Genomic DNA, 27,223 nt, shown 5'->3' with positions numbered 1-27,223 from the left:
GACGGCCTTGCATATGGAGCAGCATGCACACTTTATGCCATAAAAGATGTATACCCTTGATCTGTTAATTTATCCTTGTAATGTAATACTGTTTCAATTTTTGATATCCCACTCGCCGCCTCCTCGTACTCTTGCAGCCTGGGACTCAATCCTTCCATGAATTGGACACTGGCATAAGCGCTGAACTCCTTCATGACCTTTCACGACGTACACGCGTACATCTACTGCTTCGTGCACTGCGTCTGGAGTTCTGGGCGATGCAGGAAATCGAACCAAGTTTTACTACGCGCCATGCTAACCATTGCTACTCACAAGTCAACCCCTGCTGCTACCCTTACATGGCCTGGTCCGAAAGCCAATCCCGCGCTCGCATCGAAAGAACAGTGATACACGCCTGGCCGAATACAGATTTCTGCTTCTGGATTGACAGGTCAGTCCTCTTCAGGCTTGGGCGAGGCTTTGCCGGACCCAGATCCAGACCCAGATGGGTCCGCCTCCACCGCTTCGTCCTCTTCTTCTTCTTCTTCTGCCGCCGCGCCGCTCTCTGACTGCACATCTTCGCCGACGGGGTCGTCGGGGATCATGCCATTCTGGCGCTCCCAGACCTCGCGACGGATTCTGTCGTCCTTGGCCTTTCGAGCCCGCTCGACCTCCTCAAATCCGCCAGATTTCTTCAGCTTGCCCTCATCGACAAAACTGGCAATCTCGCGCTGCAGAGCGTTGCCTCTCCGTCCCTCCAGCTCCTTCTGCCGAAGCTTCTCTGCGCGCTCGAGCGCTTCCAGCCGATCCTCGTGATTGGGCAGCAGGGCTCTGACCTCGCTCAGAACATCCTCTTTGGCGGCCGTCTGGTCGAGGCTGTTGCCGAGGTTGTTTAGGCCCTTGGAAAATTGGCGCGCCGTCCCTGCGCTTGCGCCCGTGCCAGAATCCTTCATCTGCTCCTTGGTAGCCTGCTCGACGAGGGTAAACGTCTCGCCGGCCTTTTCCAAATCATCACGGAGATCGACCAACAGATCTTCCATAAGACGAAGCTCATCTCGCCCTTGGCACACGTCCTCAAGCTCCTTCTCCCAGATCTTGGTCCAGATGGGCTTTTCTTGGAGCAGGTAATCCTCCATCCTCTTGAGCTCCTTGGACAAGCCAACAATGTCCTTCGTGACGCTCTCGAGCTGTCGCGGCAGTGGTCGCACGCCGCGATGCACAACATCCTTGCGCAGATCTTCCACAAGGTCTTGGAGGTCATCGACTTTGGCCACGAGCGAGTCGGAGTCGCTGTTGAGCTGCTTGCGTCCGTTCGTGACGTAGGAATAGCCGGCATCGCCTTCGATATCGGGAACGGCGGCCTTGATGGCGGCGGCCTTGACGTTGGCCGCCTTGTTGCGGATGCTCGACATGGAGTTCTGTATCTCGGACTGGAAACCAGAGTAGGTTTGGCGCAGGACTGCGAGGTCGCGTCGCAGCCGCTGCACCTCTCCGAGCTGACCGGCACTAAGCTTCCGACCCGGACCAGGAACGGCCCTCACGCCTTCGGTAGATGAGGGGACGGGCGGCGAGGCCGTGGCCAGCCGAGCCAAATCATTCGCAGTCTGGTGCTGCCTGTCGGAGACTTGCTGCAAAGCCGTGCCTTGGTCATCCACGTGCTGCTTGACTTCGCGTACGATGTTGGTGAGAGCCAGCAAACCGTCGTCGATGTGCCGCTTGACCTCATCCAACGGCTCCACGTTGAGGACGAGGACGGTCCGATCCTTGACGTCGGAGAGGTCCTCAAGTTCGTGGCGCACACCGGACAGGGGATCCTGGATGTAAATCTCCGGTAGATCGGCACCGTTTTGTTGAATGTTCCATGAAAACTTTTCGATAAAGGCCAGCTGGATGCGGCCGATGGTCAGCTCCTCCCGCCCCTCGGGTAGGATAATCTTCTTGACCTTGGACTTGTACTGGAGAAACAGGGTGAGGTCCTTGCTCGGGGTTCCTGGTGGAGAGACCTGAAAGAAAGACTCGCCCGCCCTCGAGTGCGACTTTTTCGACGAGGCCTCGGTTTCGTCCTCCTTGACAGGTTCCATGCTCTTGGGCACCGTTACCTTGCCATTGGCCTCGGGCTCCAGAGTGAAGGAGGCCGGATCCTCGAGAGGGCCCTTGACGGTAGCGCTTGGCGCGTACGTTTCATCGGGCCGCTGGGGGGTCGAGCCTTGGTTCGCGTTCTGCGGCAGTATGGGCGATTCCAATGGTAGTTCTTCCGACAAGCGGCTGTGGATCTTTGCAGGAGGTGCTTCAAATACGGTAGTCTTCGTTTGGCTCGGCGCGCCTCGAGGTTGGGGGATGGGCCCTCGAGATTGAACGGCACGCAAGGATTCGCGAGCCTCCTTCCGGCCTCTGTTTGGTATTGGCGTGTTTTGTGGCGGCAGCATGGGCACAGCACTGGAAGCACCCCCAAGATGTTTCGATATCTGGTACTGAGAGTATCGGCGCGAAGCTCGCCTCTCCAGGTCGCCCCCCTTTTGCAGCGCCGCAAAGGCGCTCGACTGCTTTTCTGATGGTGGAGGGGGCGTGGGAGGGAAAGCATCGATGTTCAAGTCGCCCGTCGATCCGGCAGAGGGCATGGCCGAGCTTTGGGCAGGCAGTGGCGGCAGCACCGGCGGGCCTTGGACCGCGACGCTCGACGGCGAAGGCTGCTGCTCCGGTGCGGCGGCGCCCCGCGACGGCTCCCTTTGCGGGGTCAAACGGCGGCTGGGCGACGCGCTCAGCCGGCCTTGCTGCGGCATCTCGTTGCGCGGAGGTTCGGGGCGGTATCCATTCTCCAGCCCCTCCTCCAACAAGTTTGCGAGGCCGCTCGTTCCGCTGCCCACGGTGCTCACGCTCGTCGTCCTCTCCGGAAGGGGCGTGCCCTCGCGGTCCTTGCCTTGCTGCTTTTGCCGCAGCCGCTGCTGCTTCCGCTTGAGGCCGTGCAGCAGATTGATGATGATGTCTCGTATCCTCGGCAAGTATTTCTCGAGGCTCTCGGCACTGGCTTCCTGACTGAGCGTGGCTTCGAGAATGTGCCGCAGGGAGTCGGGTACGTTTCCGAGGTCGGAGGTGTCGACGTTGATGGCGGTGAAGGCTCGGCAGGCCATGTTGAACTCGTAGCCTAGCCGGACGTAGACGTCGGATACCTGGGAATCGGTGGCCTGGCCGCGCGACCATTGCGTCAGGGTCTCGAGAAGTTGCTTCGTCGCCACAAGCAGGTGGGTGACGCTCTTTTCGATCTGCGACAAGGGCAGGTTGGCGTTGCCGCCACCGCTACCGCTACCGCCACCATTGCCGCTGCCTCCGGCGGGAGTACCCTATTCATCATGGAAAAGGTCAGCAACAGGCTTCGTTCCGACGCCGCAGCTCGATCGCTCGACGCCAGGCCGATGGGATGCCGGCGAAAAGGGCAGCAGACTGGGCCGCTCACTTCGCGGTTCGAACGCCTCGAACTGCCCGATGGTGCTGATCTGGACGAAGCCGTGGACGAACGCGGCTGGACGCCCCTGCCGGGCGAGTTGGCTCGCACACTGGGTGGCGGGCCAGGGTCGGCCCCAGGGGAAGGGCGTTGGCTGTAGGCTCGCCGTGAGCCCGAAGTAGCCTGCATCTTGGAAGCCTCGCAGTCACCAGTTCCGTGTACGCAGAGTGCCGGGTCGGGGCGTGTGCAGCTCTATTCCTCGGCAAAGTCGTCGTGGCCAAAAAAAGGGGGATCTGTGAACGACGGACGAATCCCTGCGCGAGGTGCTTTGTTGCTTCTGGCTGGGTCGGGGTTTCGGATGCCGAGATGCAGATGAAGACACGTGCAAAAGGGGATGGGAGGGACGGAGATGGAGGCAGGGGTTGCCAAGGGACGGAAGGTCGAAACTGTTCGATGACAGGGGCACAGGCTCAAGCACAGGTGTCGATGATGGATGGAGCAGAGCCGGCGTTGATGGTGTATGGAGGATGATCAAGTGACGAGAGCTCTCGATTCGGTTGGTGGATATGACAGAACAAGAACGAACAGGTACAATCGAAGATACACGTACTCCGTACTCCATACAGTACTCCGTATGTACATTGTAATTACTCCACTTGGACACATGTTTCGAAGCCAGCCTTAGGTATCCACCTGTCGTCACCTCAGGGTACCCTGCACAGTGTCGATGCGGCCAATCTTGGTAGCTGCACGGCAACGGATACTGTGCATAGGGAGTACTTGAGTATACTAGTACCTAGTAAGTAGAGTACATGTGGTATCTGCCGTGTGCGATCTACTAGCTGTAGTGTACTTAAGTGCCTATATGTAAGTACTTACAGTACTGCACTGTAGCTTAGCACATGCGGCACAAGGGGTCCACCAGCCAATCCTCGGGTACCTGCTCCAGAAGTACCGTTACTGCAGACTACCTAATAGTACCGTTCCGCTTGGAGCACAGTAGGCAATTAGTTGTAGATGCATAAGAACATATACAAATACAAACACATGTACATGCACTTACTCACTTGTACTGTACAGGTACAACTACGTCCTCGTTATGCCGTACTTTAATACTCTTCAGTACTACTGTAGGTACGCAATTGTTAGTACTTACTTATAATACGGAGCACAGAGCATGCATAATGCACTGTACTGCAAGTGTAAGTACAGTAGTCCGCACGGAGTATCACAATATTGCCTTTTTCAGAAGTATGGCCCGTTTGCCTCTGCTAATAAGTACTGTACTGTACTTAAGTACTATGCTGTCTCCTTTGCCGATGCCAACTAGAACAAATGTACTTTTCTCTGGTGTGCGGACACTCTGCGCATTTCAACATTGATGTACGGAGTAATACTGGTGGTAGCAAAAGAGTACGTCTCAGTATGCATAGGTACTAATAGTTGAATACATCTACGTACTATTAATCCGAGCATGCGCATGCGCACGGCGCAATTGTAGCATGCACTACGGAGTACGTACTTGCTGTAAATGCCTGTACGGAGTCATCCTATTTCTTACTACTCCGTACAGCACAGTAATTAGGTACGGTGCAATACATGTACATACATATTACCTGTACTGTACAAGTACTCCGTAGTGGCACAAGTACTTGTACTGTAGACGCTTGTACCCGTCAATATCTTCCCCACCGCTCTGTGTTACCTGTACTTAAGTACTCGTCACTGCTCCAACACGCAAGTACTCCTATAATACTGTACATTTATATAGTACACACCACCCACCTCACCTAGATGGCGATAACCTCTTCTCGTCACGTCTCCCCTTCATATGACAGCAGCGTTCCGTGCGACGATACGCAAAAAAATCGGCATGCCTCTCAAGTATGTATGCCGGCGAGTGACTGGTGCCAGCACACGTCCGCTCCTGTTTTTTGGTTTTTTTTTTGTTCCAAATACGGCGACCCCCCTTCCCCCCCAGCTACCCCCACAGGTTCTTCAGGAAATAGTAGGCGTACACGCCGGCGACGAAGAAGGGTTGAAGGATAAAGGGTAGCATCGGCTTGACGTGCCGACTGACGACGATGGGCATGACCGATCTCGGCGCTCCGGGCGTAAACAGCCAGTACTGACACAGGTCGTAGGCGAGCTGCTGAACCGGCTCCACGCGGGCGCGCATTTCCTCCTCGAAGCGTGCGACCTCGTCGTCCAGATCCTTGCCGTTCTTGTCCGCGTCGATGATGGTGCGAGCGAGGTGCATGGCGTCCTCGAGCGCTTGGTTGACGCCCTCGGCGGCGTGGGGAGTCATGAGATGAGCGGCGTCGCCGATCATGGTGAAGCCGGGCTTGTGCTTCCACCTGGCTCCTATCGGCAGCATGTGCAGCGAGCGGGGGATGCAGCGACCCTGCGTCCTGCCGAGGGCGTCCTTGAGCTGCGGACACCAGTCCTTGAACTCGACCTCGTCAAAGTGCTTCTTGGTCTGCTCGAGGCTGTCCGTGTCGTAGCCGCACTTTTCCGCCTTCATCCACTCGACGTCGTCGCGAACGCAGCTCGTGTAGATGTTGATGCTGTCGTCGCCCATCTGCTGGAACGAGACGCGCTGGCCGTCGTTGCTGACGAAGACGCTGCCGCGGTTGACGATCTTGTACATCTCGGGCGCCGTCTCCTTGGCGTCGGGGATGCTCAGCTCCGTCATGGCGACGCCGACGTACTCGGGCTTGAGGTCCGGCGCGATGGCCTGTCGGACTTTGCTCCAAGCGCCGTCGGCGCCGACGACGAGATCGAAGCCCGAGACTTTGGTCGTCTGAAAGACGAGCGTCTTGTCGTCGACGCTGCGCAGCCGGTGGCCCCAATGGATCATGCCCTCGGGCAGGGACTTGATCAGCAGCTCCCTCAGCCTCGCCCGATCAATCTCGGGCCGCTCCCCGAGCGTCCTGTCGTCGGCGTTGCGGACGAAATGGTACTTGAGGTCCTTGTCGACGATGGCGATGTACTGGCCATCGTACCGCGCGTGCTTCTCAAACTCGTCGAACAAGCCGGCCTCCCGCAGGGCCGCGAGCCCGGTTTTCGTATGGAGGTCCAGCGTGCCGCCCTGACCTCGAAAGTCGGGCGCCGCGTCTCCTTCGAAGACGGTGACGTCGATGCCGCCGGCGTGCAGCAGCCTCGCGAGCATGCAGCCTGAATGCTCGATGATTAGTGATCCGCTGGCGACTCTCGTTCGGTGCCGTGAGCGTGAATGGCTTACCCGCTGGGCCACCTCCGATGACGGCGACCCTCATGGCGCCCATGTCCTCGAGGCAGTTCTCTTGGAGCGATGGATAGTGTGCAATTGGCGGATGGCAAAGGTCTCGTCAATGTTGAGCGTTTCCGCCGGCCTAGGCATTGACGTTAGGGCCTAGGCGTTGACGTTAGGGTGCTTGCTGTCTTATATATATTGTTGGGGGGGGGGGGGGGGGGGAGGGGAGCTTCCGGCCGGAATTGTTGGTGGTGTGGCATTCCACATTAAGTCGAATCGGGCTCACAACGCGACGCCATGATTGATCGGCTCATCTCACCACCAACCACGTTGTTACGTACGGGGGGGGTGGAGGCTAGCGATCATCTCCGGCTGCTCGCCCTCGCCCTTGGCTGGCTCATGCGGGTTGGTCGCACGAACATGGGCGTCATGGGCGTCATGGGCATCGTCGGCATCGTCGGTAACGTCTGCATCATCTGCATCCTCGGCAACATCTGCATCATCGGCATCAATCGCTGACGGCACCAACCACTCTGTTACCGAGTTACTTTGAGGCTTGAAGGAGGCATCGCTATTCTACTTTGGATGCTCTGAGCATACACGAGCCGTCGATCCTTGTGGATATGCCATGCGGCTATCGGAGGCAGGCAGGAGCTCGAATCATGCGAGGGTTGACGTCACCCAACAGCGAGCCTTCGAAGCTGTCCTGATTGTCAAAATCCCCCATGGGAGCCGTGCAGAGGACAGGCCATGGTGCAATCCGGTGGTGGCGGATGACGGCAGGCAAGCATGACTTGATCAAGATGCCGACAACGCGACAACGCGACTCACGGCCTCGCCGCCACGCTCCTCAGGTGCCCACGGGGTCTTGGCCATCTCCATCGGCGTCATGTCGTGCGAGGCATGCACGTCAGGCCGCGACATGCTTGGCGTTGATCGGAGAGCCGCACATGCAGGCTCGGCAACACGGCCGGCTTGATGCTGCACCTTGCTGCCCGCCAACAGGGGTGTCGACCGACTCCCTTGTCTTGCCTCGTGTCCAGCCTCGTGTCCTGCCTCGTGCCCTGCCTCGGCACTCGACCGCATGGCAGCCGTCTGCGTATTCGAATCGAATGCTCGCCGCGGCAGTGTCGGCAACGGCACCAAACGCAAACGGTCAATGGCCGCGTCTTAGCCGGCGGCGCCCGATGCCGTCTCCTCCTGCCGCAGATGTTGCAGGACGCCGTGCGAGTAGACGTCGGCCTCTTTCGAAATGGATTCAATGTTGATTCTGTTGCTCAGCGCGTCGTTGACGCCCTCGATGACCTCCCTCTCCTCCATGACCTCGCCCATCAGGCGCACCTCGTGCATCCAGTAGGCCTGGCTGCGCAGCCTCAGGTCCTCGTCCCGCTGGGCCGTGTTCTTGATGATGCCGACGGCGTGCATCTTGCTCTTGACGGCCGCGAGGCCCTGGCTGACGGCCTCGACGCGCTCGGCCGGCGAGAGCGGCTGACCAAAGGCCCGATTCGTCGACGACAGGTAGAGGACCCAGGCCAGCGAGGCGTCGAAGGCGGCGAGGGCGACGAGTCGGTAGACCCGCACGTCCCAGAAGAAGAAGTCGACGTCGGCGAGCCGCAGGGCCCGGGCGTTTGCCTGGTAGTTGTAGGCGCTGACGACGTACACCTCCCCGGCGGCGACGACGGCGGCGGTGATGGTGGCAAAGGTGCGCCACTGGGATCCCGACTTGCCGGTCCAGGACGGGCTCGTGGCCACGGCGATGACGACGAGGTTGATGAGGTGCGGCCACAGCATCGACGTCAGCGCGTAGTAGTAGAAGCTCATGGGCTCGTCGACGTTGCAGAAGGGGCAGTCGGCGAGCACGTCGGGACCGAACTGAAGATAGAGCAGCCTGCTTTCGAGGTTGACGAACCTCGCCCTCAGCGCCTCGTCGGTGCGGGTGAGCGTGCGGGAGGGCCGCAGGGCCGCGAGGCGGTTGAAGAGGACATCGTTGGGGATCTGGAGCCGACTCTGCGTCCGCGCAAAGACATTCTCGGGGCTGAACGGCGGCAGGGACGCCGCGAGGAAGGCGAGGACGAGGACGACGAGCAGGGCGAGCGGAACAAGGACACCGCGCGGCACGGGCCGGATGGGCAGGTTGCGGCGCCGCGAGGTGTCGCGGACGGAGCGGTAGTAGATGATGGCCTTGGGGAGGAGGACGGGCCCGAAGAAGAGGAGGAGGCTGCGGATGCTAAGTACGGAGAGTTGTCAGCCTGCGCACGAGCCCACGGAGCATGAGCAAGCCGTCTTACGAGCTCCACGGGATGGCCATGGTGGACGAGCGACGTGTGGTGAGGGCGAGTTCCTGTCCCCTTGTTCGACGGTTGACGAGACGGCGAGACTTTTTTGCAACCAAGTCGACCTTGGACAATTTGGTACGGACAGTATTATTACGAGTACGGTACAGCGTGGCGTCACGTCACTGGCGGCTCGGCAGCAGGGTCCGAGGCCCACCTCTCAGCAGGCTCCCCCACTCTGTGAAACTTTTACTTGCTCTACAAGTACAAGAACAAATACTGCAACGAAGAACAGTATGAAGAACGGAGTAGTAGTACTTGCATGCCACGACTTGTATTCTCATCCGACTTGCAGTAAATGTATTGGGGGTGACAAAAGTATCGATTGACTTTGTAGTGGGAATTAGCGCAACCAGCTGAGTCGTCAATTTTGTCTACTGTACTCCGTGGTCCATGGTGACTAACACCTAAGTGAGCACTACAGTACATAACTATTAGTACAGTAAGTACCCAGTACAGTAAGTACTGCCAGGCAATCAACTGCTTGCACACAGTAATATTCCGTATTATACCGGACTATAACATATAAGCCGACTCAGTGCTGATTGACCCTGATGAATAGATTTGCAACAGCCTGCAAGGGATTCGCTAGATTGGCCACTCTCACGAATTCACTTCCTTCATCGTCAGATTGACCCGAAACCAGTCATTTGGTGTTCTTGTTGATGCTGTCGCTACAGGCCCTTAGGTGTCCAAGTACTGCCTAATACCTAAGTACCTAGTACCTAAAAATACTCTACTTATAGTACTTAAATACAGTATTACTTAGTTGCAAGTACTCCGTATGCATACAAGTACTTGTACGAGCAAGCACTGTCGATGTGGCAGCGGACTTCAATCTGTGCACAAAACTCTGGAGTAGCAAGCCGGACTTTGACCCTGGTATCAGCACTTGGGCGCGACAAGATACAGCTACAGCTGCACAGTAGTTTGTTTCTACCAGCACCAACATGCCTGTTCTCTGTTTCCTCTGCCGTGAAGAAACCCTGAAAATGAAGCGGAAATTTCCTCGTGGACCTTCTCCATGCAATGGCAGCGCAAGCGCACATCACACCTACCCAACGCGTTGTCGAGGCATGTATATTTCTCTTCCGGGCGGCCTCTGGGAGCGACACTTTGTGGATGGGGATCCATCATCACCTCTTGCACTTGGTCAGGATGCGCCTATCCCCTCTCTTCGTTTCGATACGAATGAATGAGCTCCCGCATGAGTTGGTTTTTCCCACGTCAACGAACTTTCTACCTGCCACGCAGGTCTCGTACTAGCTCTGGTGTCTACTCACGCGCCGCGGCCACTCCCTCGTCGGACATGGGCGGCAGCACCTCCCTCCCACACCATCACCGAGGCCACGCGTCGACGCCAAATCCATGCGTCGTCCTTGGCACATGAATGTGTCGTCGCCTCCCAATGGACACCGCACACCCGGCCAGCCAGCCCAACAATCATCGGGCCCCCGACTCCGGTCGTGCCGGACCCGTGGCGCCACTGCTCATGCTGTCCTTCCGGGACGGCGGCAGCGTGCCATCGGCGCCACCCTCCTTTGCGCTGCGCTCGAGGAAGCCGGCCCACAGATCGGCCAACGACTCCCGGTGATCCCGCGCCGTGGTTGGCTCCGAGAAGAGATCAGCGTGGAGCGAGGGCGAGCTTGGCGTGCGTTGGAAGGGTGAGGCCGCGAACCGTATCGTGGCCGCCGCCGAGCCGCCGGGCCGCGAAAGTCCGGCTTGCTCGCGCTGCTCGTCCGTCCAGTTGAGGTAGCCCGCCATGACTTGCAGCACCTGGAAACGCTTGGCGTCGCCGCGGTCGAGCGTCAGAAAGTGGAGCAGGTGGTTCGTGACGACTTGTCTGGAAGGGAGCTGTCAGCATCTGCCTGTCTGCGTGGCGAACCCGGTGGTGGTGGTGGTGGTGGTGGTGGCGGCCATGGCAATAGTCATGGTGGTAATGGGGGCATCAAAGGGGAGAGGCGGGAGCGGGTGCGTTGCGCGTCGACGTACCTGTCGACGTTGTCTTCCGGCTTCGTCTTCTTCAAGTAGCGCAGCGCCTTGGTCAGGTGCTCGTTGAGCACAATCGCTTCGTGCCGCAGCTTGCCGATCAAGAGGTTCTTCTCCTTCACCTCCTTCTCAAACGGCGCCGTCCTCTCGAGCTCCTTGGACAGCTCCTCGTTGGCCTCCTCGGCCCGTGACCGGCGCGCCTCGGCCTCTTGCGCCAGTCGCTTCTGCTCCTGGAGCTGCGATTCCGTCGTCTCCACCATTTCGCGGAGCTCCTTCTTCCTGGCCTCTTGGATCTCGCGCAGGGCGTTCTGCAGGTTGTCGACGAGCGTCGACTGGCTGTCGCGCTCCGTCGCGGCGCTCTCGTAGCCTCGCTTGAGCGCGCCCATCTGCTCCTCGAGCTCCTGGACCTTGTCCATCATGCTCTCCTTGACCGAACGCTCCTCCATGGCGAGCACCTCCCACTCGCCCATGGCGTTGGACGTCTGCTCCACCTCCCCCTTGAGGTGGTGCACCATCCGCGTCAGCTCCTCCTTCTCCTTGAGCCAGTTGTGCGCCGAGAGGTTGTTTCTGCTGCGCAGCGTCATGAGCTCCCGCGTCGCGTCTTGCAGCTCCTCCTTGAGCTTTTCCATGTCGTCGCCCGAGGACTGTGCCGAGCCTTGCAGCTGCTCATTCTGCGCCTCGAGCTCCTCGATGCGGTCCCTCGCCTCCTCGAGCTCGGCCTTGTCCCGCTTCAGCCGATCGCTGAGCGACTCTTTGATCTTTTCGACTCGCCCGAGGAGGACCTGGTACTGCTCCTCGGCATGCTCCTTGGCGTTGTTGCTCTCGTCGATTTCCGTTTGAAGCTGCGACGTTTCCTGCTGGTGCGTTTCTTGGATACCCTCGAGTTGTATGCGAAGCTGTTCCACCTCGGCCCTCAGCGCCTCCCGCTCCTTCCCCATCGCCTCCAGCTTGGCCGTGGGGTCCTCGTGGCCCGTCGCTTCGTTGCTTGTCGCCGGCTCTGCGGCGTAGCCATTGCCCAAGGGTTCGGACTCTGGCGCGGGTTCGGACTCGGGCTCGGGCTCGGGCTCCTTCGTTTCGACGGTTGGCGTATCCTGCAAGTGGCCAAGTCAGCCGAGATGGAACGCAGAGATGTAAGCGGCAAGTAGACGGGGGGGGGGGGGGGGGGGACGAACGGGTTGTGCTGGTGAGTCTAGCTCGTCGTGGAGTTCGTCCTCGTGGCTGCCGTGGTCAGTCGTTAAGTTGGCGATGCCCTTGGCATTGCCGTTGCCGTTGCCCGCCGGCGACTCTTTGCCCTTGTTGGCATTCTTCTTCTTTTTATTGGCCTTCTTCTTGGGCGCTTCGCGTCATCAGCATCGGCATCGGCCTCGGCCTCGGCTTCGGATCAGATGCCGCCATGGACGGCTCGAGCTCGAGGGGAAGGGCAAGGGCGACGCATCACCCACCTGAACTGGATGCCTGGGCCGGGTCCATCGCCATCGAGAACGGAGGGTATGGGTGCTTTCGCAGAGCAGGAACGGCAGTGGACCGCTACAACAATGGCATCGATGCGCCGTCGCTACCACTGCGGAGTATGACAATCGTCGAGGCCGCCTTCGTTCGGGTGATGAGGCGCTGAGGAAGTCCGGATGAAGTGTAAACGCTGCCAGAGGAATGAGGAAGAAGAAGTGGAACGTGGCCAGCAGGGGAACTCTAGCGTGTCACAAGGGTTGGCTCCTGTTCGTCCGCTGCGCACGACGGCGGATGGAACTGCGTCGCTCCAGATTGAATCATTGTACTCGCATGAACGAGGGAGGATAGTCGAAAAATCGAGTGGCACAAGACATCATGTTTCCCTTTGATCATGATCGAGAACGAATACATGAGCATGCGCGAGCATGGCGGTAGCGAAAAAGGGCTGGCCGTCTCCTTCACTTTGGCCGACCCTGGGATCCGACTTGGAGCCCTAGCCAAGGCCGCCCGCAACATCTGGCTATGGGGAGTTTTACGCTGTATTCCAGTTAACAGTACTTGGCGCCCCCCCCGTATTACAGCAATTGGGCGACCAAGCAGTACCAAACCAGCAGGCTTGTGTGCTGTGCCACGATGTTGAAGTAAATAATACCTACTGCGCCAGGTGCTGGGCAAAGGTACTGTAACTCGCAACCAGACGGACGCAACCTCCGTGTCCGCTGCCGAGTTGTCGCACGTTAACGAGCACCCCCAACCGAGTCATTCGAGGTGGCGAGTCGGCTCATACGACACAATTCAATAAATTACCAGCTTTACCTCATCATCGCCTTCTTTATCGAGGGAGCGAGTGCACTTTCCTTGCGATCGTAGCCAAATCTTTCCTTGGACGAAGTCGCTGCTGAGCACTACGAGTAAGTACTTGCACTGCTGTAGGTGAGTGCATCATGCTGTAATTACGGCTGTACTTAAAAACGTGCTTAGCAAGCGCCTTCATGTACTCTAAAGTACCTAGTATGGAGTAACTACTTGCACAGCACAGAAAGTACTTGTACCCCCTACACTGTTCTGGGTAGATAAGTACATGACGGAGGACATTAGTACAGTATGCTCAAGTACAATGCTTCCCATAAGTACTTACTGAGTACGGAGTACCTGTGGACAGTTCCTCCTTCAGGGGTTTTGAACAGAAAGAACCAAGTTCATCTCGCCAAAGTTGCTTAGTCATATTGTGGAGCTTCGACCCCCCTCTGTTTGTTCATCCACTCTTGCAACCTCAGCCGCAGACGCTCCTTTTTTTTTTCTTTCCTTTCTTCATCTTACAATCATCTTCGCCATCACACATTTGAGCAAGATTCCTCCCGTGGCTTACTCACAATCAAGCGCGAAGTAGATCGTGTCGCCAATTATAATCTCGCCGCTCAGCGTCATGCAATTTCTCACGAGCGTGTGGGTTCGCTTTTTGCGTACATGTCAACCAAGATGCAATGCACTACTCTGCTGTGATCGTGAAGGAGCCGAAGAATCCATGAAAATGTTCCGTTCAACATCGAGATTCGACAAATGCCGTGACCATGCGTACGCCTCGTGCGCCTATGTAACATCGTGGGAATAAAAGTACAACCTAGGCCTTGGACTTCTTCGCCTTTCCACCTTTTGATGCCTTTGCTTTCGCCGCCTTGGCCTTGGGCGCCGATATCGTTGCTGCCTCGGCACTCGGCCCTTCGGCTTCCACCTTGGTTGCGCCGGCCACGGCCGTCTCGTCAGCCTTCTCGGCAGGGGCAGGCTCGATGGCTTTGACTTCCTCCTCCTTTGCCTCCTCGATGGGCGCCGGCGCGGGCACCTCCTTCAACTCGGGTGCGTCAAACTCGTAGCCCAATGCCTTGAGCTTGGCCGCCTTGGCCGCCCGGTTGGCGCGCTCCTTCTCGACCTTGGCCTCCCAAGCAGATTCCGTCAACGGCTTGGACAGCTTTTGGCCGGCCATCTTGTTCCACGGCACCTTCTTGAATCTCCTGTTGGCTCCCTTGAACAGTTCCTCGTGCGCCTGGTTCCTCGGCACCATCTTGACTTTGAGAATGTGTCCGAACAGCAAGTAGTTGTCCATGGTCTTGGCGACGATCTCGGCCGTGCTCTCCTCGGCAAACTCGACGAAAGCAAAGTGCTTGCTGGCGCCCGTCTTCTTGTTCCGCGAGAGGCGAAGTCTCGTGATGGGGCCGAATTGGCTGAGGTATTGCCTCATCTCGTGCTCGTAGAAACCGTGGGGGATGCGACCGATGTACAAAACACCTCGCTCCCCGGTAGAAGGCTTGGCGGCGGCGATAACCTCTTTGGAAATGGCGGGCACCTTGCCGACGTCCTGGCCGGGAATGAACTCGGATTTCGTATCTGCCGCTTCTTCCTCGTCCGAGTCGAGCTCGTCTACCAGGAGCATCATGTCGTTGTCATTCTGCTCGTCCTCGCTGGACTTTTCTTCCTCGTGCTTCTTCTCAGCGGTGCTGGCAGTCTTGGCCTGCTTCTTAGACTTGGCTGCCTTGGTGGGCTTCTCTGTTTCCTTTTCCGCCACTGTCGACTTCTTGGTCGACTTCTGCTTCTTCAAGGCCACGGGAGATGCATCCGCGGGAGCTGCGTAGATGGATCGTTAGTGCTACTTGTGACGGCTGCGGCATGTGGCGATCCCACCTTTGCGCTTCGTATTCGCCTTGGTCTTGTCGGCCTTTTTCGATGCGACGCCGTTGGCCTTTTGCATCTCAGGGGCGGCTACGGATGTTAGCAAAGTCCAAATATAACCTCTTGAATATCTCACATTTTCTCTTTCGAAGTTCCGGTGCCATTTTGATCATCTGCGAGGGCGCTGTGTAATGTCACTTGAACGGTGTCCAGCAGGATTTGCCGTAGTTGCAAGCGTGAGGGCATAGTGTAGGAAAAATTTAGGATTCTGCCGCCTAGGTTGGAGAGCGGTGAGGCGAGCGGGCGCTGCTCTGCTGCTGGGCTGGTGGGGTGTTCAGCACGCTGCTCTCCTGGGACCGGCTAAGTAAGTAAGTACAGTACGAGTCCAGCACTCTGCTAAGTAAGTACCAGTACAAGCAATTCTGGTACAAGCAATAATGGTATTATTACTGGACTAATTACTCCATACTACTCCGTCATATTATTGCTGCACCCTTTATCTTATCTGTGCTGGCCCTCGCCTGCACTCAGTGGTGAGGAAACAGCGGAGAGCATCGAGGTAACCTCTTGGGCGGTGAAAGCAACGTCATGCAAACGCGCGCTGTCGACATTCTTCATTCTTGACGCTGAATTCCCGGTGCCAAAACGTCTGGATTCTGGTGTCTATAGCTTCCCGTCTTCTTTCATTACCGTGTCGGCATTGGAAAGGTCGAATACGAATCAGTCATCAGCCAACAGATTCAGCATGGAGGACCGAAAACGAAAGAAGCACGACAAGGCAGTTTGGGATGACTCAGCCCTGGTGGACTCTTGGAATGAGGCTTTAGAAGAGTACAAGGTATGGAAAGTGTCCTCTTCCCGTCAGCCATCCGACCTTGTCACGTTGCTTACTCGAACAAGAAATACCACAGCATTCACGCGAGAGGTGGCAGCATTCGAGACCTACCACAGGATGAACCAGTAAAGTAAGTGAATGGTCCATGAATCCCTGTTTCACCTCGAGTAACAGACGTTAACGTAGCCAGGACTTTATCTCGTGATCTCGCGGAGCAAGATATTGCCGTCCCAACCCCCAATGCGTTGGAAGTGGTGGAGGAGGGAGAGCACGAGGGCGAGGAAGAAGGGGAGATCACATCTTCGAGTGACGAAAAGCCTGGAAAGGTACGTTGCCAAAAACGTTTCATCATGGGCCCCGACGGTCAGGTTCCCTGCACGGCACCGCGAGACTCTGACGCAAGGCAGGCCTCGATGACGGATGCCAACGATTCGCCACGGCATCATGTCCCAGTGACATTATCTCCGCAGGCCATGATGGGATCTAGTAAGCTTTTCGATTCGCGCCACAATCAACAGCGTGTGCTGATGGTGCTTCCAGTACAAGACGATACCCTCAAGAGGCTGCTCATGTCGTGGTATTACGCGGGATACTACACGGGACGGTACGAGTCGCAGCAAGCTCGGCAATAGGTTCAGCCGCATGCACGGCAGCCGCCCGTCTGACGAAGAGGCGGAGATGATGTCGAAATCCCCAGCCTTCCGTATGAAGCGAAGGAATCCGGGAACACTGGGAGCAAACCATCAAGTTTGGACCGGATCCTGGCGTGTCTGGCCCGAACAATCCATGATTGCCGTGGCCTGTTCGCCGAGTCCTGCGAAACGCGAACTGGACAGAACATGAGCGAAATATCCCCTGTCACGCATTATTCGAGAAGGGGAAAATGAGACGAGCTGTCGCCCTCCAAGGATGCGCCCCATTCCACCATTGCTCCCTTGAAGAGGGCATACCCAACGGCTCACCGTGAGCAATTCGAATGGTGCCAGCCATTTCCCTCACCAGCTGCGCCGGCGACATGGGACCTGAGTTACGAAATGAGATGATTCACATGGGGAGAGGGCACATCATTCTCGTGCCGCATTTTTTTCTGGCGCGCCTCAACCTTTTGTTGGGTGAGATTGTGAAGCTGTCGTGGGAACACTCGTCAACCCATCAACCTCGATTGGACGGCATGCTGCCGCATGACGCCCTGCCTCGGCATGACACATTGCTTCGCGGCTACATGATACTGAGCATGTATCCAACGGAATAGCTCATTTCCTTGTTCGTCCTCTCACGCTCAAGCTGCACAACGTGTCAGCAGGTGGGTGATACTACTGCCAGCCGTCAATGAGAGTGAATCGTGACTAGGTTGCATCGGCGTGTTGGGGGCCGGAGGAAAGAGATAAGAGAGACGAGCGATCGAAGAGAGCTACAACAAAATGAGCAGTATGAAATTGATTCTCAGTCACCCGCCTATCAAGCCAACCGGCATCGCCGTCGTGTCGCGTAGGTGTACTTGTAATTAATCCGCTCGTCGAGTGTCGAGTGTCATGGGGACGGCATCGTGTGAATGCTCGTCGTACGGTTGTCACCTGCTCGCATGAGAACAACACAGTCTCATCCTACACGGCCATCATCCTTGGGCAATATGCATGTAATATATTGGCCTGTTCCCTGACTCCCGCTCGGCAGAGCCCAGAGCGCAGGTCGCGATCGACGGCGGCAGCAATACTTGCCGTCACTCGTCAGCCATTCCACCGTATAACGTACCATGATGATATCAACCCCCGGCTCATGCCCGGCCCGACGAGGCTGCCCCAAAGTACATTCAAACGCTTGCCATTCACAAATGATGCTCTTGCCTCCCGACGCGGCGGCATCGCCTCGGTTCCTGTTTGTATCCCATGTTTGTTGCGCCGCCTCTTTTTTACTTTTCCTCTGCCATTCTCGCCCACGATAGTCTCATTTCTAAGCAGAGGTCTTCATCGTCCGAATCTTGGGCGAGGAGATGCTTGTCTCCGCCTTTCTCTTCCCCAGAACCGGGTCGGGGGTCCGTCGTGAGATACCTGGCGTGCCGTCGCGATCCCGAGTCGCTTCGGCATGGCAGGACGCGTGGTACGCCCGGGTACCGACAAGCACGGCGTCGAGCCACACCCACTCCTGCGCAGTGTCGAGCCATTTGTTCTCAAACTTCTCCTGACAGATGGGGCATACGGTGTTGACGCCGCTGCTCGGCTCCGGGACCGGAATGTAGCTCGGTTCCTTCTCAAGCTGCGTCGCCTGCGCCGAGGTTTCGACGGCCACCGTGGCGTGGTCCGAATCGACCGTTTCGCGAGATTTTAGCCAGTCCTGCCCGACGTTCAGCGCCGGTCGTTTCCAGAGGGGACGGTTGGGGTCCGATGAGGCTCACCTGTTCGTCGACGTACCAGCTCCGGTGCGTCCCTCGCTTCTCCGCCTCGGTGCTGCGTTGGTGGACGCGAAAGTGCCAGTCCATGTGTGCCATCTTCTTCTCCTTGCCCTCCGCATCCGTTCGGAATCGTCGTCCGCACTGCGTACAGGCGGGGCCGAGATCCTCGTACAACGCGGCCAGGGCAGCAGGCCGGTACCTACCAAGCATGGTCAGTCGGCACGAAGCCACGTCAGGGTCACGGCGTGTCCAAACTCACTGTCGTTTCAGCACGGCGCCATCCAGGCCCGCATCGAGAGCCGGCACCGAGCTTGCCGGACCGGCTTGGGCCTGGGCCTGGGCCGAGGACAGAATGCCAGCAATCGCCGACGGCAGTACTGGCTGGGGTGCCGCCGCCGGGGCCGGAGCCGAAGGGGGAGGCAGCGGAGCGGAGCCTGCGGTAGGGGGGGTTCCCGTTCCCTGGGGAATCATGCCGGCTTGGCGAAGCTGCTCCAGCAGAGATAGCGGGTTCTGGCTCGCCGTTGGCGGTTGCGGTTGCGGTTGCTGTCTTTGCGTCGACGGCGGCGGCGGCGGCGGTCGGATGGCCTGCTGGCCATGTGGAGGATTGGGCGTCGTGTTCTGAGGAGTTGCCGACTGCCTTCCCATCAACGCCGCCAGTGCTCCCGGACCGAGCAGAGAGTCCAGGGTGACCGGTGCGGGAAGTGGACTTGTGGTTACGGAAGCAGAATGCGACGCGGCCACAAGTCCATGCTGTGATACGCTCTCCGGGTTCTGAGCAGATCCCGGCGTCGACGAGGGCCTCATTGTCACGGCAGCAAGTTCAGTTACTCTGGTTTTAATGAGCTCAAGCTGATCCGGCGGCAAGTTTGTCCGCTGCACAACCACCTGCAGATCCAGCAGCGCTCTTAATCTGTTCTGAACACTAGCATCATGCGGCTTCTGAGCGAACTCGGTCCTCATCGCCACGATCAGGCTCTGAATATCATAGCTCAAGGATTCTACGCTCGTCCCGGCAGCCGATGATGGCCCGTATGGCCCGGGTACGGATGGGTGCAACGTAGCCGGCGCAGGGCCAGGTGTAAGGATGGACTGTTGGGGGAACTGCCAAGGTGCATCTCGTTGGTAACCAGCCGTATCGACGTTCCGAAGAAGACTCACGCTCTGTTGTGCCAGGAACGCATAGTTTTCCGCGCCCATTTCACCCGCCCGCCCACCGTTGGCCATGGCATAGGCCTGGTAAGGGTATGCGCCTGCCGGCCCGTGCATTCCGGGAGGCGTCGGCGTGTTTCGACTGGGGAGCAGCGCCGACCGTGACCTGCCGGCGAGCGAGGCTTGCGAAGGCATGCTGGCCGCCCTCGCTTTCATGAGAGCGTTCTCGATCGGCCGCACGAGGTCGTGAGGAAAGACGGGCCGAGTGTCCATAGATCCCGGGACAGGGTCCTTCCACGTCTTGAGCATCTCTTCCATCTTGCGCCGAATAGGCTGGTCGACAACGGCGTACGCTTCCATGAACGTCTTGAAGAGGTTACGTCCGAAATAGAGCGTGTACGGCGTGCCGACGTTCTTGACAATCGAATCAAGGACGTAGAGCGAGGGAAGCTTTTTATTCGGCGCAGCCTAAGGATACGATTAGCCGCCACGTCATCCCCAAGGCAAAGGCAGGCTCCCCCGCAAAGGAGCGTATCGGAAGGAAAGGTAAATGTGACGGATGTGCGAGGGCCTTCAAACCTTGAGAATGTGCTGTTGCAGGACCTCGGCGATGGCCAACGCGTGCTCCGTGTTCTCCCGCGCGATCACCGTGAGGTTGCTGATCTCGAAGCGCATGTTGGACGACAGATCCTCGAGTGCCTGGCGGTAGTCCTCCGCGACCTCCTCCGCATCCGACGCCATGGCGAATGCCGACTGTGATGGCAGCAGATGGCGGGGAAGAGGAAAACGAAAAGCCGGCCTTTGCACGAGCAAGGGCAAGATGGGCTCTCTCCTTGACCAACAACCAGCAAAGATGACCGATGAGGTTGTGGCCCCTTCGTTTCCAGGCGGCAACGAGTGAAGTGTGCGAAGCAACACCAGAGATATAGGCAGATTGGTAAAACGCGGTTCAGGTATATTCCAAGAGGCCGGGCCACCTCGGCACAATGCTAACACCAACTTCGCTGTATCCCACGAAAACTGTTCAAGGTACGTCTCCGTCGGGCCAAGGTTGATATCAGAAATAGAGGGCGCATGGACTTTGCGCACAGCGCCTCCTACGAGAGTCGGTTCAGGACCGGTAGAGTTGCATCGGGAACGTGCTGCGGATTGCCGTCGCTCGTGTGTGCAGCCGCCCGGCAAGCAGGCAGGTCGTTTGGTGCTACAAGAGAAGAAGAAGGAGGAGGGCTGGATCACAAGCGGGGTGCCGATGCGATGGCTTCCAGCGAGGAAAGATAATTGCAGAAGGGGAGGGGATAGATGCAAACGGGGGGAGGGCTGCAGCGGGAGGAAGTTGGTGCAAAGAGGAGGATGAAATGGCGAGGTAAGTGGTGGATCATCGAGGTAGGGTAGTTTCTGTTTCGGTACGGACGGTCCGGAGTACGGAAGTACTTGCAAAGTACTGTTCTTACTTAATAATCTGGATGGTTGGGAGGCGGGTTGTCACGTGCACATCGAAGTGTGCTATAAGCAAGTTCAGTACAGTATAAGTACGGAGTAGTGTACACTGTGACGGAGCACACCTAATACTTGCCGTACAGGACTTACAGGACAAGGACTTGTATAACCACAGTAATGTAGATATTCATGGGTGACTCGCCATCACTTTTAAGTACTTGCAAGTACGGATCCGTCCAGTAATACTGTATTTGTGCATGCTTTGTACCAGGACTCCGTATTGTAAGTGGGAGCACAACCCTCGTCGCCGTTCCCTTGTTCAGAATTCCAAGGCGAGAGAACAAAGAAGCGCAAACGGTGGATTCTTCTAGCGAGAGGGGTGTATCGAAGACAAATTTGAATTCTCAAAAAAAACAATGCTAATGTACAGAACCAGAGGGAAAGCGACGGGCCCAAAGACATTATGGCGTGCCTGTTCGCGCGTGGTATCGTGGCCTTGGCCATTCACAGCCAAGATCGGTTCGTCTTGGTTCAGGCTCCGTTTTCGAAGGCGTCGCCTAGACTCGAGCCAAGTTTGCCTCGGAATTGACGCTGCTGCGATCGGGGGCAGCGTGGATCGGGTGCAGTGCAGTATCGGGACGGCGGAGCCCCGGCACGATGGGGCTCGTCCGATGGCCATCGACGGCTCCGTCACGCTCAACATCCTTGTGAGTCTGCTGGAACGGGCCACTGATATGGGGTCTAGTCCTCTCACCGTTTTCTTTCCTCCAAAACTGGGCCACGAATCTGCTTCGCGTCTTCTCGTCTCGGATCGAAGAGGCTGTCCTGTGATTCGACGCATAGTCGGGGAGCGACTGGCGGCGAGACTCGGCAAGCGAGCCGTTGGCACGGATATGGCGCGAGTTGATGCCCTCCTTGCCGTCGCGCCACACCAGGGAGCATATGATGTTGAGGAGGCCAAAGGTGATGGCGAGGATCGAGGATGCGACGACGAGCTTCGAGAAGTGCGAGCCGAGGTTCTCGGCATCGTAGGCCGGGCGGTTGAGGCTGCCCAGCAAGGTGCAGCCTATGACGACCATGACGCCCCCGAGCCAGCCGAGGCCGTGGAGGTCGGAGAGGACGGGCCAGGTGCGGCGCAGGTGGCGGCTGACGGCTTCGACGAGCGGGAACTCGGCGAGCACGAGGACGACGCAAAGGATGGACATGAAGAAATGCGAGGCACACTCGAAGACGAAGTAGTTGCGGCTCTTGTCGACCTTGAGGACGAGGACCCAGCACGAGGCGGCCGAGGCGGCCAGGGTGATGACGGTGAAGGCTCGAAGGATCTGGAGAAGGACCATGCCGACGCCCCAAAGGGAGCCAAAGTTTATGCCGAGCATGTTGGGTTTGTGCTTGCTGCCGACGGTCGCTGGCGGTGCCGGATTTGCGGCGAGGTGCTGTGGAGGTTCAGCGAGAGATTCGGCGGCAGGATCCATGGTGATGGGGAACTTACATGACACACACACGAAGGAGGGTCAGAAGCAGATGATGGGTGTATTTATAACAGGCGAGCTATGCCGTCGTGAATATGGTTCGACTCGCACGCTTCGCCACGAGGGATGTGGAATGAGTACGAAGCAATAAATGGTTGCGCGTGAGTCATGAGGATCCAGCCCTCGGTAAGGTTGACAAGGAAGGTTGAGAGAAGCAGAAGGTGTCCCGACACAGGAGAAAGGGAAGATGAATAAAACGGCGGCAATATAATCACGGCAGGTTGCGCCTTATCATTGTCGGCGGCATCAATAGCGCGATTCTGGCCTTCGTCCAAACGGTGAGCGAGTCACTCGACGCAGGCGGTCAGGCCGTGCTCGTCCTTTAATACCGTCACGGCCACCATCAGGCGACAAACGGCTACGAGGCATGTGCCACCCGGTGTAACTGAGGTGAACAGGAACAGGCGCCCAGGGCGTTCAGGCGAACAATGGTGCCTGCATTTTCCGTTTCGCTCTCGAGTCCATCTTGCGGGTGGTTGGTTTAGGTGTCGAGAGAGGCGGCCCAATCCATCGGCCAGCGTCCGCTCACAGATCGGAAGCGCTCCCCTACGCGACGAGGCGTGGGGGGCGGTGACGAATCTCTTGTTTCATGGCCTTGGCCCCTGGCCGTACTGTCGACAGGCAGACCGTCATCGTCTGCCCGGGCTCGGTGACGACTTGATAGGGGCACGCGGGCGCGGGAGGGGGTGGTCGAAGTCGGCGGGGCCTGGGACTGCAGATGAGATCATGGTCCGGCCAAGCTCACGAAAGGGGATCGTGTGGGGGAACGAGTTTGATGCGGAGAGATTCTCAGGCCGGGATGGCGGATGGCATCGATTGGGCCTGGTTAGGCCATGGAAGTGGCAAGTTTCATGCTTTGTCGACGACTGGGCGCCTACTGTGACGAGCACCAGGCTGGGTTGGGCGACTGCGGAGTACTATAACTACTAGGTACCTATTATACTAAGTTACATACAGTGCGAAGGTACCTTGTAAGTAAATGATAGTATTAGTGGTAATGCTTTTTTTTTTACTTGTATGGGGTACCATTACCTATAGTATGTCTTAGTAAGCACTCCTGACCTCAGCAATTACTGCACTGTATTTGCAGTTCTCCGTATGGAAACCATGACAAGGATTCCATTCTGAGTGCAAGTATTAATAATACTCGTACGGAGTACGGAGTACCATACTTGAATTTTTCGGTTTGTTTTCCGTGCATACAAGTACATTCATGAGCTGCTGTGTCAGTGGTTGGAGCAATATGCAGTACTAGTACTTACATGCAGGTCCAGTCCAATGTATCCACTTCCAGTCAAGTCAGTCATAGTAATTACAGAGTATTACATGCACAGAGTGCACTGTACCAGACAGTGGCCTAGAACTTCGCAATACAAGTCGCACGAGGCCCAAAATGAGACCCAAAATCCCCAGCCTGCGCCAGCGATGAATCATTCTCCGTTCACCGCCGATGCACAGATAGTCTGGCTCCGGTGTGCGTTGGTGAGCGGCTGGCTGAGAGCCCTCCCAGCATGAGCCGTGATTACATGCACTTGTACTGCAGGTACACAGCGTGTTCGGGTCCTATCCCAATCCCCTTTTCTGCACTTTGTGGACGCAGATCGGTCGTCTGGGCAAAAGAGAACAGTTCTTACATCGTTGGTAAAAACCAAAAACACCCTTGACGCCTGCTGTTTCTCTGCATCGATCGCTTGGCCATGCTGAATGCCACCGAGGCGCCAGGGAAGATGATGCAGTTCCGACGACGGCCCGCATATCCGTCCTGCCGTATCCCATTGGCTGGAACCCCACCAAATCCATCTTGAATACTAATAGTACTGTATCCGTACTTACAGTAAGTATTACGGAGTACGGAGTACGGAGTAAATAATACTTGTAATAATACAATACGAACTTGCTCCGTCCAGTACTCCATACTGTACTTAAATACTTACTTGTAAGCATGGGGCGGGATGGGAAGGGGGGGCTTGGTGTTGTATACGTAAGTAAGTACTTAAATACGGCGGCTATTCAGTACGAATTTCTCCGTACCTAAGTACTGTACGGAGTAGTACTGGGAGTAGTACCGTAAGTACATGTACAAGTACATGTATCGAGTACTTTGCTTCAAGCATCGTCAACCAGCTTCCATCAATTTTCCACCACTTCATCTCTCCCGCCTCCTCCCCGTTACCTACCGTATGGGAATCTCCTGGAGCCTGCCCGCGTGCGTAGCATCGTCGTCTTCTTGATTCGATACCCTCCGTCATGGCCCGCGGTAACCAACGCGACAAGGCCCGCGAGGCCAACCAGAAGAAAATGGCCGCCCAGGTACGGCTCCCCGCCGAATGGCAGTCGACTTCCTATTCCTTGCCCTGCCCTCTCTCCTCTTTCTGTTCCTCTTGAAATAACAACCAAGTACCTTTCCGACTGCAGAAAAAGGGCAACTCCATGAGCGGCACCGAGATGCAACGCGCCAAGGAATCGGCCGCTGATATCATGCGCCAGAAGCAGGCTGCCGGTACGCCAACCCTCCCGGCCGTCCCGCCTCTGCTCGTCCCGGCCGTGCGCATGCTGACCGGATTCTCTCGCAGCCGAGGCCAAGAAGGCCGAGGCGGCCAAGAAATAATCTCAGTCACCCTCCGATGGATACCTCTTCGCTGCAAGTCGAACCACCGTGGCGACGATGGAACCGAATATGACCCCATCTACTCGTGCTATGGGGGACTCGAATCTTGGATATTTCGATCAGACGAACCGCGTCATTGCCTGCTTGTTGGCTCAGCAGCATACCATAGGCGAATGAACATGTTCTCTTCTTGCCGCTCAATCGTCGCCTACCCTGAACAGCCGTGATCGTGAACCCTGAGGATCCCACAACCCCAACGAGTCGTTAGGCACCAATTTGGCCAGCTTTCGGTCGCGGGTCATGCTGCTGCAGCGTCGCAGAATCATGCATAGTCGGGCGCAAGAGAGGCAGTGCATCATGCAGGGCAGTCGCCCGATCCGCTCAGTCTGACCTTTGATTATTTGCATCGAGAATCGAAATATGAACCAGTCATACAAGTGCATGAGCACGCTCGTCCACCTGGGGGGGAGCTGGCCATCCAGGCCTGCCTGAAAACCTGAATTCAAATCACATCGTCTGTTCGCGCCTCCATGTCCCCTAGAAGGACCCCGTACGTCGGCCCTTTTTTTCGAAAGCCCATACCCCATCGTCCAAGCAGGCTTCACTACCGCCTAGCCGCCATGTTCATCGGCAATGATCCTAGGCATCGTCAGCAGAGGCCCTCGCAACGACACCAGAGACATGTCATCGTCTCGTACCTCCCATGCCGCCAATCGAGCCGAGGCCCTGGTTTTGCGCCGGGAATGATCCGAACGAGCAGCTGGCGACGCAGTCGCAGCTGCCATCGGCGTTGAGCGTTCCCCTTCCCGGCGACATCTCGCCACCTCCGCTGCCCAGGCTCCCCGTCGGTTGCGCGACACCTGCGGCGGACATCTCGGAGCCGGCGGGACGTTGCGCGGGGTTGTTGGCGGTGCTTCCGCCCGTGATGGAGCTCGCCTGACCCGTTCCGTTCTGTGCTATGGCCATCTGCTGGAAAATAGCCTGCGACTTGGCCTCGGTGGGGTTGATGGAGAAGACCATGCCCTTGCCGCAGTGTCCCTTTTGTCGGCAGTAAAACCCTACCCACGGCCGGTTAGCCTCGTGCTCATCCCCCGAAAGCGAGCCGTCACGTACAGAGAGGAGCCGACGTCATGATTTGCATGGCGACTTGCGGCGGCGGCGAGACCGAGTTGTTGAGGTTTGGCTGATACCCAGAGTCCATGCCCCCGGGAAGAGCCTTGCACGGGGTGTCAAAGGGCGATTGGGTGACCGTGTGGTTCTGCGACAGGAACTCGAAGACGACCATGTCGCCCACGGGCACGTTCTGGAGCTGATCGGGCTGGTAGGTGAGACCGCCGGGTCCCCCTACTTTGACCGTGTGCGTGGCGCTACCCTTGGCAGGTGCTGTTCCTGTCTTGCCTTCGACCGCCGTCGCCGATTGGGCAGCGTTGACGGCCGAGTTGAGCGATGTCGTGTCGGCACCGTTGCCAGGGTTCGCCCATATGATGATGACCTCGGCCTTTGAGTCGACCGAGATTGCATTCTTCGTTGCATTCTCGATGACGGTGATCTTGCGCGGGTTGAGCTCGGCCACCCCTTTCAACCGCGAAACGGGGTTGGCAGGCGAGAAACCGGTGCGAGCTTGGCGCGCGGCGGCGAGAGGTGCCACGACCAGGCCAAGTGCAGTCGAGAGCTTCATCCTGACTCTTTTTTTGGGGGTTTTTTTTTCGGCAACGACGGTGGCTTTGGATTTGATTACGGATACCCTCTGCGGCGATGATGAAGATTCCTTCTATCCGAGGATCGAACCGTCTCTCTGCGAAGCGACGACGGGCAATGAACGATTGTTCGACACAGTCGGTTTGACAAGGAGAAGGGAGAGGCCAGAATCCTCGCCGTCGTCGTCGTATGATTCCTCGAGGATAGAAAAGAGCCCAACTCGAGAAGGGCCTGTAGAGGACGAAGAGGAAGGTTAAGTCATTCGCAGCCGGCATCTGAGACGGAGGATCGGGCAGAGAATATATCAGGCGTTGAGGATCCAGCAATCCCTCCCTCGACCCCGTCCTGTTGTGATGGTACCCCTTGGGACATGCTTCCCCTGGGTCGAACCGTATGCTGCCTCCGTCTCCGTCCTGGATCCCGATCCCTCCATGGTGTTTCCGGGTTCAGGTCTATCCGACCACACAGTACGCAGATGGAAGCTGAG

At 57.4% G+C, this 27,223-nt stretch overlaps 9 protein-coding genes and 1 pseudogene across 9 annotated transcripts; 2 read left to right on the top strand and 8 right to left on the bottom strand.

The window, feature by feature from the left end:
* Nucleotides 1–431: 431 nt before the first annotated feature.
* Nucleotides 432–3,607, bottom strand: DCS_05431 (putative actin-interacting protein AIP3; the record flags this gene model as incomplete). Its single annotated transcript, XM_040802735.1, has 2 exons — nt 432–3,317; nt 3,431–3,607. The coding sequence occupies 2 exons, from the start codon at nt 3,605–3,607 to the stop codon at nt 432–434; spliced, it is 3,063 nt and encodes a 1,020-aa protein (XP_040657768.1).
* A 1,792-nt stretch (nt 3,608–5,399) lies between these two features.
* DCS_05430 (uncharacterized protein) lies at nt 5,400–7,739 on the bottom strand (the record flags this gene model as incomplete). The annotated part of the gene is made up of 4 exons (XM_040802734.1): nt 5,400–6,595; nt 6,663–6,722; nt 6,995–7,229; nt 7,485–7,739. The coding sequence occupies 4 exons, from the start codon at nt 7,737–7,739 to the stop codon at nt 5,400–5,402; spliced, it is 1,746 nt and encodes a 581-aa protein (XP_040657767.1).
* Nucleotides 7,740–7,823: 84 nt separating this feature from the next.
* On the bottom strand, nt 7,824–8,961 carry DCS_05429 (uncharacterized protein; the record flags this gene model as incomplete). Its single annotated transcript, XM_040802733.1, has 2 exons — nt 7,824–8,880; nt 8,942–8,961. 2 exons carry the CDS (start codon nt 8,959–8,961, stop codon nt 7,824–7,826), a joined length of 1,077 nt encoding a protein of 358 aa, XP_040657766.1.
* Nucleotides 8,962–10,429: 1,468 nt separating this feature from the next.
* Nucleotides 10,430–12,451, bottom strand: DCS_05428 (golgi matrix protein; the record flags this gene model as incomplete). The annotated part of the gene is made up of 4 exons (XM_040802732.1): nt 10,430–10,829; nt 10,979–12,066; nt 12,148–12,311; nt 12,418–12,451. 4 exons carry the CDS (start codon nt 12,449–12,451, stop codon nt 10,430–10,432), a joined length of 1,686 nt encoding a protein of 561 aa, XP_040657765.1.
* Nucleotides 12,452–14,045: 1,594 nt separating this feature from the next.
* DCS_05427 (uncharacterized protein) lies at nt 14,046–15,252 on the bottom strand (the record flags this gene model as incomplete). The annotated part of the gene is made up of 3 exons (XM_040802731.1): nt 14,046–15,043; nt 15,101–15,178; nt 15,225–15,252. The coding sequence occupies 3 exons, from the start codon at nt 15,250–15,252 to the stop codon at nt 14,046–14,048; spliced, it is 1,104 nt and encodes a 367-aa protein (XP_040657764.1).
* Nucleotides 15,253–15,833: 581 nt separating this feature from the next.
* DCS_05426 (uncharacterized protein) lies at nt 15,834–16,555 on the top strand (the record flags this gene model as incomplete). Its single annotated transcript, XM_040802730.1, has 5 exons — nt 15,834–15,926; nt 15,989–16,053; nt 16,114–16,249; nt 16,331–16,409; nt 16,464–16,555. 5 exons carry the CDS (start codon nt 15,834–15,836, stop codon nt 16,553–16,555), a joined length of 465 nt encoding a protein of 154 aa, XP_040657763.1.
* Nucleotides 16,556–17,873: 1,318 nt separating this feature from the next.
* Nucleotides 17,874–20,202, bottom strand: DCS_05425 (mRNA cleavage factor complex component Pcf11; the record flags this gene model as incomplete). Its single annotated transcript, XM_040802729.1, has 4 exons — nt 17,874–18,254; nt 18,316–18,511; nt 18,572–19,929; nt 20,041–20,202. The coding sequence occupies 4 exons, from the start codon at nt 20,200–20,202 to the stop codon at nt 17,874–17,876; spliced, it is 2,097 nt and encodes a 698-aa protein (XP_040657762.1).
* A 1,253-nt stretch (nt 20,203–21,455) lies between these two features.
* Nucleotides 21,456–22,394, bottom strand: DCS_05424 (annotated as a pseudogene).
* A 2,283-nt stretch (nt 22,395–24,677) lies between these two features.
* DCS_05423 (4F5 domain protein) lies at nt 24,678–25,265 on the top strand (the record flags this gene model as incomplete). Its single annotated transcript, XM_040802728.1, has 2 exons — nt 24,678–24,740; nt 24,846–25,265. 2 exons carry the CDS (start codon nt 24,678–24,680, stop codon nt 25,263–25,265), a joined length of 483 nt encoding a protein of 160 aa, XP_040657761.1.
* Nucleotides 25,266–25,642: 377 nt separating this feature from the next.
* DCS_05422 (uncharacterized protein) lies at nt 25,643–26,716 on the bottom strand (the record flags this gene model as incomplete). Its single annotated transcript, XM_040802727.1, has 3 exons — nt 25,643–25,677; nt 25,737–26,096; nt 26,152–26,716. 3 exons carry the CDS (start codon nt 26,714–26,716, stop codon nt 25,643–25,645), a joined length of 960 nt encoding a protein of 319 aa, XP_040657760.1.
* Between the last annotated feature and the right edge of the window lie 507 nt (nt 26,717–27,223).

This window comes from Drechmeria coniospora, chromosome 02 (assembly GCF_001625195.1).
Source record: "Drechmeria coniospora strain ARSEF 6962 chromosome 02, whole genome shotgun sequence".
Classification (NCBI taxonomy): Eukaryota; Fungi; Ascomycota; class Sordariomycetes; order Hypocreales; family Ophiocordycipitaceae; genus Drechmeria; species Drechmeria coniospora.
This window is presented reverse-complemented; position numbering and strand designations above follow the sequence as displayed.